Source organism: Homalodisca vitripennis, chromosome 2, assembly GCF_021130785.1.
Source record: "Homalodisca vitripennis isolate AUS2020 chromosome 2, UT_GWSS_2.1, whole genome shotgun sequence".
NCBI classification, from domain to species: domain Eukaryota; kingdom Metazoa; phylum Arthropoda; class Insecta; order Hemiptera; family Cicadellidae; genus Homalodisca; species Homalodisca vitripennis.
In genome coordinates, this window is record NC_060208.1 from 17,777,964 (window position 1) to 17,792,043 (window position 14,080).

A 14,080-nucleotide genomic window follows, 5' to 3' on the forward strand; every position below is an offset into this window, starting at 1 on the left:
GAGCAATGATGACCAGTAAATGAATAATCACAGTAGCATGACAAACCTTGTTACTTCAATGATTTATTATTACATCATATCAAATTACTGAATCGTATGTAAATTAAAGAACTCAACCTGGAGTACCTACAAAATAAAGTAACTGAATCTTGAGGTATAATTTTCAGACTTCTACAACAAATAATTTGTAGAATTGTAATCAGTGTTATATAAGAATAGGAATATGTTTATTGGCATAAAGCTTACAAAAACATCGGCACAAATCATGTATATGACAAATATAAAAACTAACAGCATATAACTACATAAGAAAAGCAACATATAGTACATGAAAAAATAGTAACAACAAATTAATTTGTTACTATTAAAAAACAAAATTTTGTTACTTACATATTCTTATATACAAATTTTTTTAATTTAAGTACCATTTAAAATTGACACATTTATATAGGGGCACAATTTTTCAATATCATCTTTGTAGAATCTGCCATTTGTATTTCAATCACTAGTTTACACTAGCTTGCAGTTCGGTATAAAGCACCATTTCATCGACTACATTTTGTTGTTGTTTACATAGTCTCATATGATAATATCAATATCTCTGTAACCATTTCCACAATTTTCAAGGAAGGTCAGTGCATACCAAACTGTTTATATAGTCTTCAACTAGTTTTTTTCGGAACCCACCCAGCACAAAATTTGTGGCAACCAGCTTTTCCACCATTGGTTCATTCACAAATTTTCTTTAATTGGGAAAAAATTGGAGCAACAATGTCCACAAATGTAATTATTGATTTTCATCACTAGTTCATTAGTAACAAGGTTAAGCCTATCACTGTAGTCATTGTGAACGCTGGTACACCAATTTTGTAAATAAAATGTACCATTGCCGTCACTTATTATTCCTCTTCCGTACAGTCGCCATGATAAATTTCAATTGGTCTGTAGGTGGTTGCTTACAAAAACTTAAATTACAGGATATTCCATTGCAGCACACAATTTAACACAGAAAGCTAAGTGGATGAGCAAACTAAGACAATATGTGTAGTGAGTTCGCTAAGTTTGCAGCCAATTGGCAGGTCTAGTTCCAACTAGATAAATATTCATTAAGGCATTTATAATTGCATTCATAGAAGGTAGCCTAATTGTGCGTAGCATTTACAGGAAATAATACTTTTATATATAATATTCTCATCATATAAAGAGTGACAGAATTCTCTGCTGTTGACAGATCGAGTGAAGATTCAATAACACCTTCACTGCTGGTCTATATTGCGTGCAAACCACTCTCAACGTGGTTCTGTGCTGTAAGGTAATCTGCCGCATTCAACGAGTTAATGACCGAAAGAAGATTGTTAGGAATGAACCCAAAATATGTGGTTGCTACAAATATGGAATTAAAATCTTGTTAACATCAGTTTTATACCAACTTGGATGCATAATATCAGTCCATTCTTCATTAAACTTGTAATCACAATCAAATGGTCCCATACTTCATGGCACTCTATTTCTGTGCAACATCCTCATTAAATATGCTCCAGAGGAATGAGTTTTATGATTTTGTGACGCAAAAGAACTTGTTTTTAACTGTCAATAATTTATTAATAATAATTAAAGATTGAACAATCCTAAAATTGGCTTCAAACTAACCAATGTTTGAAACGTATTGGATGCATAGTGAGGATCCAGTTTCAAATGTTGACTTACTTTTGATGGAGCAATAAGAGCTGAGGCTGTGCCATCTGAAGCATTGTACATCGCCTTCTCTAGTTGCTCCACAAGTTCGAGCAGCAACCGCACTCGGCAAACATCAAACTCATCTGTTGTGTCTGTAGTCTGTGACCCCACGGTTTGCCTCGCCAGCGATTTCAGCACACCTGCAACGACACAGTGTTAGTGGATTTTGGTGTACAGAAAGAATGTTTAACTGAAGTAACAGAAAAACAAACCAAAACATTAATGCCAGAGCCACTTAACATCAGAATATAGACTTGACCATCTACTCCAAACTATCAAACCTGACACAGTAGCGATAACTGAACACGGACAAAAGTCCAGCTCCTGAACTCTAGACTACAGTATACATTCTGGCAGGTGGCTACTTCAGGAAAAAGTACATAAAAGGGGTGTAACTATGTATGCTAATGAATACAACTCGGCAGCTTGGTTTTTTCACAAGAACATAACATTTGTTTGCATTAATTTAACTAACAGAATATATTATAGACCATACAGTACATTAATACTCCTACAAAAAATTAATAATATGGGAGTTTGAAGCAAAGCAGCAAACTAGTTTGCAAATTATCCAAAGGGAAGAACACAAGTGGTAGAAATACCTTAAGTGGTAGAAAAGAACTACCAAAACGTCTTAAAAATGCACTGACCAACTGGCTACAAGAAAGACCATTTTATTCAGGAAATGAATTCTTAAACAATTTAATTTAATTAGAAACATGATATGTACTATATGACACAATGTACTATTCTCAACTGAATATGTCAATAAAGAATTTGTCTATTGTCTATCGTCTATAGTGAAGATCAAAGCTTCCTATTGTGTAACATCAACACTACTTCCTCTAAGTAGAGGCGTCCCACAAGGATCTGTTCTGGGATCGGTGTTTTTTATTCTGTTCACAATTAATGATCTTGCAAACTATCGGCAAGAGCTCAGTTAGGTTCTCACATATGCTGATGACACTGCTCTTTTAGTAGCAAATAAACCAGTCCCATACATCCTATGTAGCAATAAAAGAAGTAAAATAATAATGTCATCTGAATGACTTGTACTGAATAAAGAAAAGACAACAGTTAAATTTTGGAAGTAAAGCAGTTGACGATAACCATGGCCTTAAAGAATAGTTAAATTTCACTCTGGTGAGCATATTTAGGGTAAGGGTCTAAGGACCCTTGAAAAAGGGATGAAATTAGGGACTGTTTAGAACCATTATTCTGCAACTTCAGTTTTGGTTTGTTTATCCATATTCAAGTCTGATTCATCATTGTACAATATTCACCTTCAAAAGCCATGAAGGTGTCGACGGGCTTGCCCAGGGGAGTGCGCAATTTGGAGTTGACGCACAACTGAGCCGACTCCCAGGTGGCCCAGTGTAGCAGCACAGTGACAGAAGTGAGACTCAACTCCCGCAGACTGTTGTAGTCGAACGGCTCAGTCTGGGTGAGCGACCAGCATGTCGTAAATACTTCTTGTAGCCACTCAAACTCCCCTCTCCTGCAAACACATCAACATTTGTTCAGCTGTTCTTAACTATTTTTAAATACATTTACAAGAAATCACTAAAACTACTTTGAAACAGATATTTTTACCCTTGAATGCCAGGCTTTTCACCACACTGTAACTTTTTTTTACCAGGTCTATTTTATAATCAAACAAAATCTTTGTTAACCCATAATGTACAGCATGCCTGGATTCGTACTGTTCTCACGCAAAGGCATAGTTGTGTAGATGAGACTTTATCGCTGAATATTTTTCCCCGTTTTATTGGTTTTTGTGATATTTATTGAACATGTTTTGTTTAAAATATATTTGCTAGGGCAAACCTTTTGTCAATAATGTTCATGAATATTGTGTTACATCTTAGTAATAAATTCTTTTCATCTCACAATTCGGGAGGAGTGACCAATGGAGGGGAGTTAAAATATAGCAGCCTTTTATTTTTCATTCACACGACCTAATTATAAATTGGGAAGTTCTAAACTCTCTAGTAATTCCTCTTTGTTACAATATATTATCACTACAAGGAGTATACATCGTAAAATGATTCATAAATTAACATACACTCTCAACAAAAACTTCTTGAATTCATTCACAATATGGAACACATGGCCTCCAAGTAGTTTGATAAAAATGCACAAGATTGCAGCACCAACTGGACAGCAATATCATACATGCTTCCACTATACAGCGCTCTAAGTAACAAAAAGTAACAGCTGTGATTATAAAAGAATCACAGTTAATAAAAGAAAAACAAAGAAATTCAAACGTGGAAGTTTTTTTAAACACTAGAGCTGCAAGATACATCTCAAGCGTGGTAGTAAAAGGGTAATGGTAATGGTAATGGTAATGATTCAGTTAATGGTAATGATTAACAATTAAACTATGTAAATACATGTTATATATCTGTAGCTTTAACCCTAGAATTGTGGAAGCGATAACTGAGCTATCATGAGACAAATTAATTAATTATATTGTGTAAACTAATAAAATAATAAAATGTTATAAGTACTAATCAATTGTGGAGATTATAATATGCAGATTTTAATACATTTTATTATTATATTATAAATTCAATATAATTTATGATAATAATCAATTTTAAAGTAGTCTAGAAGTAGTCTATGGAACATTTTGAAAAGGTTTAGTATCCCAAATAAACTGATAAGTCTAGCAAGACTCTGTGTAAGCAGCTCCAAAGGAAAAGTACAGGTGGGAAAGGAGTACACAAACTTGTTTAATATAAATACAGGAGTGAGGCAAGGTGATGGAATATCACCAATTCTATTCAACTTTGCTCTGGAAGAAGCACTAAAAAAGATAAAGGGGATGCCTGAAGGAGTAAAATTGGGAGTTAAGTTCAATATCCTGGCATTTGCAGATGATGTAGCCATTCTAGCTGAGAGAAAGAGGGACTTAAACAGACTAGTAGAAGCCTTTTTAGTTGAGGCTGCAAAAGTAGGATTACAAGTAAATGAAGACAAGACGCACTACATGAAAATAAGTAGAAGAATGGAACAGGAAGGAGAAAAGCTAGAAGTACTCAACCATGATTTCAAGGCTACAAAGGAATTTAAGTATTTAGGAGTGACGATAACACATGACAATAGAGAAGAAGTTGAAGTCCAATGTAGATTAGCAGCAGCAGATAGAACATACTGGAGCCTTGCAAAACTTCTCAAAAGCAAACTATTAATGAGGAAAGTTAAATTAAGAATTTACAAAACCATGATTTGCCAGTTTTGATGTACGGGTCGGAAGTATGGGCACTCACAAAGAAATCCCAAAAAAAGTTAATAACCTTTGAAAACAAAATACTAAGAAGAATTTTTGGACCAGTTCAAGAAGAAGCCATATATGGCGGATCAGGAAGAACAGAGAATTAAGAGAAATATACCAAGATCCCGATGTGATTGCACTGATCAGGAGTAAAATAATGAGATGGATGGGCCATGTTGCCCGTAGGGGAGAAGATAAAATGATAAAGAAGGTGTGGCGAGGGGAACCAGAGGGAGTGAGGCCATTGGGCAGACCTAGGATGCGATGGAGAGATCAGGTGGAGAAGGATTTAAGAGCGATTGGCGCTACACTGGAAGTGGCTCAAGATAGAGGAAGTTGGAGAGATATTGTTGGCGAGGTCAAAAATCATCTGGGTTTCGAGTGGCCACAGGAGTAAGTAAGTAAGTAAGTAATCAATTTTAAATCTAAGCAAACAAGAGGAAAACAAAATAGGTCTATTCAACCAATCTAAGGAAGACATGTACTGTACGGAAACAAGTTTGCTAGGAGTCTGAAAGATGAGGAATGAAATATTCTTTCTTCAAGTGTAACTTCCAAATCAATTCAAGAACTAATTTGTTTACCATACACACGTCCCCAATTCCTCCCAAGGAGAATTTGTAAAATGTTAGGCTATTGCTGAGTTATTGTCTGAAAAACGTTTACTATGCAGTTATTTATTGCAAGAAATTAAAAAAAAAATAAGACCATAGAGGATGAATGGCAACACTGTTTCAAACACAAGTGGGGTGTATTTTGTGATATGGTCTGACAACACTTACCAAACAAAAGTGAAGTTTCGGTCAAACCATTTAGGGAAATATGATTCGATTTCATCTGTATTACTTATACAAAATTATGGTTTATATTTTTGTAGGAAAATGTTGTTTTCTTTATTCATTTTGCTATAAAACATAGTTTTATTTCAATTTTATAGCCATGTTTATACATAAAAATATAAAACTATCCTTGCAATTTTTCAATATTGTGTTTTATTTAACTAAAATTTACCAAAAATCCTTTTTTTATTCTATTGAAAAATAAGATACAGTAATTATGTCCAATACAATTAAAAACATTTTTACTATATCAAATTTTTTTAACTCCATTTTTGGCCACTTTAGAGAGTTAGCATTAGCCTACTATCAAAAGTTTTAAACAATTTTTTTTATTTTTTGTTACATAACCTTTAAAACATAACCTCAGATTAAAAATAACAGAATTCTAAAAACAATTCATAAAAGTAGGTATTCTTACAACAAAAAAAAAAAAAAAAAAACACAACATACAATAGTATAAGAATTATTCTGTTTCTATGATTTTTACCAATTGTTTAATAATATCTCGGCCGTAAGTAAAGACCGCCATATATTAACATTAGAGATTATGTGATAAACTGAGTTTGCTTTGGGATGATGGCTGGGATCGTCAAGTCATCCAAAACAGTCTCTCAGAATAGTCACACTATACAAAAAATAAACAATAATCATCATCATTTCCCTTTTAGTTTCTGCCCCAAACCAACCAACACACAAAAAAAAGACAACAAAGCTTATGATAAAAGCTCAAAACATGCTGAACAATATTCTACACACCATGCTAAATAGTATAGGTGAACACCAACCATATGCTTTGTAACAGTAATATTGATAACCGTTAGAGTAGAGGTTTCTAAAATACTGACCCATGTCCCTGCAGTAGGAAGGCCATAAATCGCTTAAAGTGATGATTGGACATGTCTCCTGTGCTGGCATCGTGGGTCAGCTGTGTGTGTAGCGCTACCTCCACTCTCCTCCGCACACTGCCCTGCTTCTAAACAGAAAATTCACATAACTCACCTCCTCTGGACTCACAGAATTATTATATCATTTCATATACTTATCATAAATGTTACTTGCGATTTTACCTATTCTAATGTAAACATAAAATATAATCCTTACAATATAGTAAGTCAACAACTACAATTTATACAAAAAAAACTAATTAATATTTCCAATGAATGAGCCAACTCGTTTTAAAATCCATCATTAGGATAATATGCTCATGTCAGGTGTGTCTTAACCTATCGGTCACTTAATTCTAGATCTGCCCGATGTTAAACTTTCAAAACGAATTCTTAATTTCATTATATCGCCAGACACATAAGGTCTACTCTGCCTCGTTATGAATATTAAAATACAATAATGTACATTAATCTTATGTTATGTATAAGTATAATTATAACTAAAAGTATAATTAAATAAGTATAATTAAAAAGAAACGAATATCATTCCTGGGGCATTTGTTAAGAACACCTGAAAATAGAATTAGCAGGAAAATAGTAGAAAAACTGTGGTATAGTAAAAGTGACATTAAATGGATCACAGAATGAAAAGAAGATATGAGAGACTTACAAATTACAGTAGAGGATTTAAAACACAAGACAAACACATTAAAGATATTAAATGACAAACACTCTACACTGCAGCTGAAAAGAAACAAACAACGAATAGGAAGAGTGGTTCCGGAGGAGGAAAGGAAATTACGCTCGGAAAGGATGAAGAAATATTGGGTGGATAAAAGAAGAAAGACTAGAAAATATAAAGTGACTAAAGTGGTCCAATGTAGGCCATAAAATTATAATAATAATAATAATAATCTTATGTTATATAAATAGTTATTTAGTTTAAATTCTTTTTTACAATATTAGTGTTATTTTTTATGATATTGAATTAAAATTCCACATTCTATTACTAATTTGCATAACCCGAAAATGTTTTGAAAAACATTCAGAACATAAAAAAGGTTCCACTTTTGTGAGAAAAAATTACCCAAAATTATTCTGTACAAATATGACGAGCTGAGTCTTTAAACATTAGTAAGAGTAACCACATATCATTACAAGTGTGAAATAAAATTATTTTTATGAATCAAAAGGAATGATTTCTTTTGTTTAAAGTTTGTTTTTGACAATGGAAGGATTGTGAAGAAAACAGGATTTTTTCAAACATTTGTCATTGTTCAGTGATACAAGAAATAAGTGTAACACTAACCTTCAGTGATAGGAAAATCCAGAGATTTTGAAATCTGATTATGAATCTTACTGAGTTGGACGTCGGGAGTTGACACCATTTTTACGACATTCGTATTATACGGACGTTGGGGTTATAAAGGTTTCAGTGACAAACTATTTTGCAAGGCCAATAAGATTTTGTAATGTACAAAATGAAACTGAAGAACAATGTGTCTCAAATAGTGATGGTGAGGAAACTGACATTTATATCTGTGCAACTACTGACCACAATGCCTTGCGCCAAAGTCGGCATCACAACAGTCCAAGGTAGTTGCAACCAAAGAGCTGAATAGCTAGTGGCCACCCTGGTGTCACTGGAGTCCAGGTGTAGCAAACACACGTCTGCAATCTCTTCCAGCACACATTTCTGCAACACAACAAAATAGAACCATTACATTTTTTCCAAGAGAGAACAAATAGCATAACAATATCAATAAAAGGAATAATGCAGTACTTTTATTAGTACAATTATACATGAATCACGCTATATTCATGCACTATGTCAGATCTTGTAATGAACATCTTCACATTCACAGACCAGAGAGCAAGAAAAAAGACATAAAACTCCCATGTAACAACAGTTCAGAATCTAACAGATGCTGATATTATTAGATATATACAGAATCTAACTGATATTATCCGGTTATGTGGCTAAAATAATGTTTTACTAAATAAATATTATAAAAATAGGGATTTTCAAAATTGGCAAATAAGGTTTAATGCACAGTTAACATCAACTATACACTCCAAAGGTTTACAACATAGCTAATCATTGTACCAAAATTTTGAATACAAAAAAATGAAATTTGAAAAAGATTTCTTACTTTCCACGCAGACATGTGTGGCAGAACAACAAGTTGCCGCAGGTTGGCACATACTGCCAGCAGAACTGCGGGGGAGAACGACGCGGCTGCACATGCACAGAGAGCCCTAACCAGTGCAATCATCTCCGTTGTGGCCGCCAGCGTGGTCAGGTAAGGCTGTGACTGACCGAGCAGTTCACAACACCATGATAACATCAATAGACTGCTCTCCTCGCACATTTCCTGCAACAGATCTTACATAGAGATATCGCTCCAATCTAGCTACATTACAAAGGAACACATAAAAGTACACATATTTCAAATTCTCAATTGCACAGCAATCTTTCTCAACCAGTAGAGAGCATTCCAGCTGTCTGTCCACTTTGGGTTGCAGAGTCAGAGATTGACTTTGCAACCCAAATTAAACAGACAACTCTGGTATGCCCCTACTGGTTGAAAAAAATTGCAGCGCAATAGAACATTTATATGTCTTTATGTGTTCTTTACAAATCAGTGGACCCTAGAAGATAATTTTTAAGGTTAAGCTGCTGATTTTCTTATCAACTAGCAATAACCCTTTGCTTTTAGCTCTACTAATTCAAACCTTGCCTACACAACATTTATCATATTTGATACCGAATCCAGTTCTTATCAGTTAGGACCATCTTCTCAGTTCTTAATTTTCAATCTTGATTGTTATCAACTTCATAACTAAGGCTCACTAAACATTACTAAAATTCAAGAAACTGACTGAGTTCTGGACTTACTATAAACAGTATAATTTGTAGGCTTTTAAGCAGGTGACTTAAAAACAATTGTAAGTGAAATTCTTAATTGCGCTTGAAAAATCTATAATATTAAAACTTTAAAACACGGTAACTTCAAGTGTGTTACTCTTTGTACTTAAGCATTTGCCACAGTAAACCTAATATATAACTTAAGAATTGAAGATGTTCGCTTCACTCTGAGTCACTCTGATATTGACGGAATACTCTTGTGCAAATTTAAGGAATTGGAAACAAATAATCAACAGTCACAAATCCCTCTACAGCATCATTATACTTAATAAGTTCTGTAGAAATTTTGCAACAAGTTTAAATTGGGACGAACCTAAAACAATCCTAATCTGAAATTATAAAAGAAGTACAGCTAAAATATTCCTCTTCTATGTTTCTAGTGTTAATCACTATTAACTCTTCTAAGGCCATACAAGTTATCGTAATTAATATGAAAACAAAGAACTTGCAGCTCCTCTAATTAAAGGATTAAGCGGGTTACAATCTTGCCTTGTTGAGGATGTTAGAGAGCAGACCGAGGATGACGGAGAAGTGGCCGCAGGTAGGGGATTGCTGAGAGATGTCAGAAGCTGGCAATCCCAGTAGGCTACTCACTGCGGGGCGTCCGTGCGTAACTCCCACAAGGCTGCTGGTCGTGATGAAGTGACTATGCCTGTCCATCAATAATAATAATAAATTTGTTTAATTGTCGTAGAACGTGTTACATGCATTGACAAAGTCTAATTCAGCTATAGACTAAATAGGATTGTTTCTAAATAATACTGAATAAGTATAATACTAAAATATTATGTATATAATAATATAAGACATTAATTGTCCAGTTGAGAATAACACTGATTATATCATAATCTATCATTAAAAGTCTATTTTGTTAATAGAAAAAAACTCATCAATATTACAGAAAGGGTTTTGTATCAGCCATTCATAAAGTTTATTTTTATACATTTTTAGGATAGTATTTTTCAATCAGATGTTTCAATTTGTTACACACTTTTAAACCAACTACAACATGACTATTTAAAGATTTACTCAGTCGACAATAGTCAATTAAAATGTTCTTTCTGTTTCTTGTGTTGTTATTATGTGTCTGTGTATGGTTTATTAATTCCTCATTATTTAAAATGTAAACAGATAAATAAAAAAAATATAAATTAAATATTGTAAGAATTCCTTGGTTAATGAAAACAGGTTTACAATGATCGAGATATTCAGCTTTACCAACAATTCTAACAGCTTTCTTTTGAATCACCAGTATTTCCTGAACTCTAGCACTATTTCCCCACAGTATTAATCCATATCTCACAATTGACAGAAAGTAGCCAAAATATGCAGTCCGAACATAATTTTCACTTATGCAGCAAGATAGACATCTCAATAGAAAAATAATTCTAGATAATTTAGTAGACAGAAAATCAATGAGAGGTCTCCATGAAAGATTATTATCAATATGAATTCCTAAAATTTTGATTACACTACTTGATTCAATTTTTTAAACTATTTTCAGGAATTGATTTTAAAGTAAACAAAATGTTTTGAGTTTCAGTTTCATTCATTCATTAAAAAAACCATTTTCTTTTAACTGTATTGATGCTTTGTTTATTGTGGTGTCGATTAATTTCTTTAGTTCATTCAAGTTATTACTACTATTGAAAAAAGTTGTGTCGTCAGCGTATTGAAGCATATTAGCATCAACAGCCAATGTTATGTCATTTATATATATGATAAAAAGTAAGGGTCCAAGTACTGATCCCTGAGGGACACCGTACTCTATTTTGACTTCCTGTGACCAATTTCCCTTGATATATACTTTTTGTGTTATATTGATGAAGTATGATTTTATAAAATCAAGGGGAATCATTTCTCACATCCAATGTGTGTTATAAAACACAGGCAATTAATTATAAATACAACACAGCCCTACTATTAAATTTACAGTATGTATATAGATGTAGTTGTTTTGCATCTAAATACATTTAATACACTTCAGTGAAATAATCCAAATGATAATTTTGACGTAGAATAAACAAGAAATTGCTGTTTGTATTTGATACCTGGAGCAGTGAGAGTAGAGCAGGTACAGTTGGGTGTACATGAGGGAAGGGCTGACTCTGCCGACAGACTGCGGGATCAGCCGGGACGCCAACAAGTCCAGGATGGTGGGCTGTAGCACCCACATGCCGATCAAGGAGTTGCTGGCATTTGCTGCGGACATTGACTACACTTCAGGATGGTACTTAGCAGGATGGACTCAATCATCGAACATGTGTCTTACTGATTTCACAAGTTTCCAAAACAATTTGGATTTTGTTTGCTACTTCTTAATTTGAAACAGTAAAATTTTAAAAACCCTTTCTTCAGTTCCAATTACTGGAAAACCAGTACAAATTTGTTCTATAGATACGGACCATTTGTTGTTCCTAAAACAATGAAATACCCAGTAATATGCCAATGGTACTAAAATACAGTTCACAAAAATTTGGTGTCATTATTGAAACCATAGCATATATATTTTAAAAATAAACCTGCTTTATATTTATTTTTGACAGAGCCTGTATAATTTTGATTGAAAAGTAAAGTTGATAGAAAGGAAAAATTGTACAATATAAATTAATTGTGGTCTACACAGTGAAAGAAATTCAGTTTATCCTTGATGGTGAAATAAATTACTAATAAATTAAAACACATGTGAAATACTCACCGATATCAGTGAGAGCTTTCAGTTGGAATATGACGATACTCTCCACCTTGTTCTCGTCGTAAGTAGTCCGATCAGTTGGCTCGATTCCGGAACACAACAATTTCAACTCTGGCACCAAAAGACGGTAAGCACTGTCTAAGTCGGTTAAGATCAATCTATAAAACAAATCAAACTTGTCGCAAAAATCTCACAAGAAAACATAAAACAATACATCACAAATTTCAAATACATATAAAAAGTACAATTCTGTATCAAAAGTATTAGACCACATTTTGTTTCGAATGTATAAATATAACAGGAGCATGAGTCTACTGGCATATTAATGAACAGTAGTACTGTGTAGTAAGATTTGATCAGACAATTCATCAATTTTAACTAGCCTTGAAGAGGTCACAATGGATGTTACGCAGATAATGAATGCAACAGTTTGAAAAATGAGCAACAACATTGCAGTGGCTGTAATTTGGCTCCAAACGAGGCCAATAAGTAGAGAAGATGATATTATGAACTAAGTGTCCGTTTTATAGGATGAAAAATTACTGCCCATGAACTGGTTGCAGGCAGGAATCAGAATTGGTTCGGTTCAGACAAAGGATTTGCCTTCAGAACAATTCTTTTACATTAATCGCATCTTATGCTAAACCTCTAGTCCAAACTCGTCCCAGTGTTACTTCAGGTTCCCTATTTAACTGATGTGGCACCTATACACTTACTATATTGCCTGAAGAATTCCAATTTGAAGCCAAAAATGTTATGCAAAATGTGATGACTGAACAAGCCATTATATCCACTGCAAAACAGCGCTTCCACACTCGTTTCATAAGTGCTGTAACCCTCGAATAGGTGTGTGAATAAATCCCAGGAGGCATTTGTAACATGTTGATAATAGAATAGAATATATTTTATGCGTTGACAATATATATTACATTGTATTGCAATAGTCAATAATACCAATTTTTTACAGTATTTATCTTAAAAACTAAATCCATTCACTCGACTTTCCATACAGTTGCACGCAGGCTCACATTCATACACATACAAAATAAAAACAAAATTCATAATTCGTGGGATCAACCCCCAGGATTGCAACACCGCCGCGAATATCAATCCCAAGTGTGCTCCATGAACTCGCCAATGAGTAAATTTATTCTTAGAAATTTTAGCAGAATCAGTTTTCTTCCAGAACAATGTTATCCATCATTACTGTTGGGGTTTCATAAGTATTCAACCCACGTAAACAGAAGTTGATGTAATTTGTATTTTCATGATTAGTTTTGAGATTATTTACCAGAAAATTTTGAATGCAAAGAATTAAGATCAATGAAGGTTTGAATCTCCACAAGAAGTCAGAGAATCAGCCGGAAACAGAGAGTCGTGTCATCTGCGTATTGAATGATTTCCCATATAAGGCTGACACATGGATGTTATTCCCAAATAAATCAGGAAAAGGACAGGGCCCAAGATTGATCCCTGTGGGACTCTTTGGTATATTCTAATACTATTTGATATTGTTGATATTGCATAATGACAGTTTAATAAATAAAAATGCCTTTATTTCTTAAGTTTTTCTCAATACATATCCACTTTGCAACTAAATAACAATAACCTTCATAACTACACACAAACTATAACACAAATTTAAAAAAAAACAGTTAAAACTCTTTAAGATGTCAGGAGGCCATTATACTTTTTTGGGCCGAACTAACTGAAGGT

The 14,080-nt window shown here is 33.7% G+C and overlaps 1 protein-coding gene across 1 annotated transcript in view; it reads right to left on the reverse strand.

Moving 5' to 3' along the window:
* The window catches only part of LOC124355547 (serine/threonine-protein kinase SMG1-like), a 152,596-nt gene that overhangs the window by 95,469 nt on the left and 43,047 nt on the right, over positions 1 to 14,080 (reverse strand). The window contains 8 exon segments of the mRNA XM_046806709.1: positions 1,708 to 1,877; positions 3,021 to 3,235; positions 6,702 to 6,829; positions 8,296 to 8,436; positions 8,894 to 9,115; positions 10,159 to 10,321; positions 11,721 to 11,871; positions 12,368 to 12,522. Of these exon segments, the coding sequence (XP_046662665.1) occupies positions 1,708 to 1,877; positions 3,021 to 3,235; positions 6,702 to 6,829; positions 8,296 to 8,436; positions 8,894 to 9,115; positions 10,159 to 10,321; positions 11,721 to 11,871; positions 12,368 to 12,522 (1,345 nt within the window).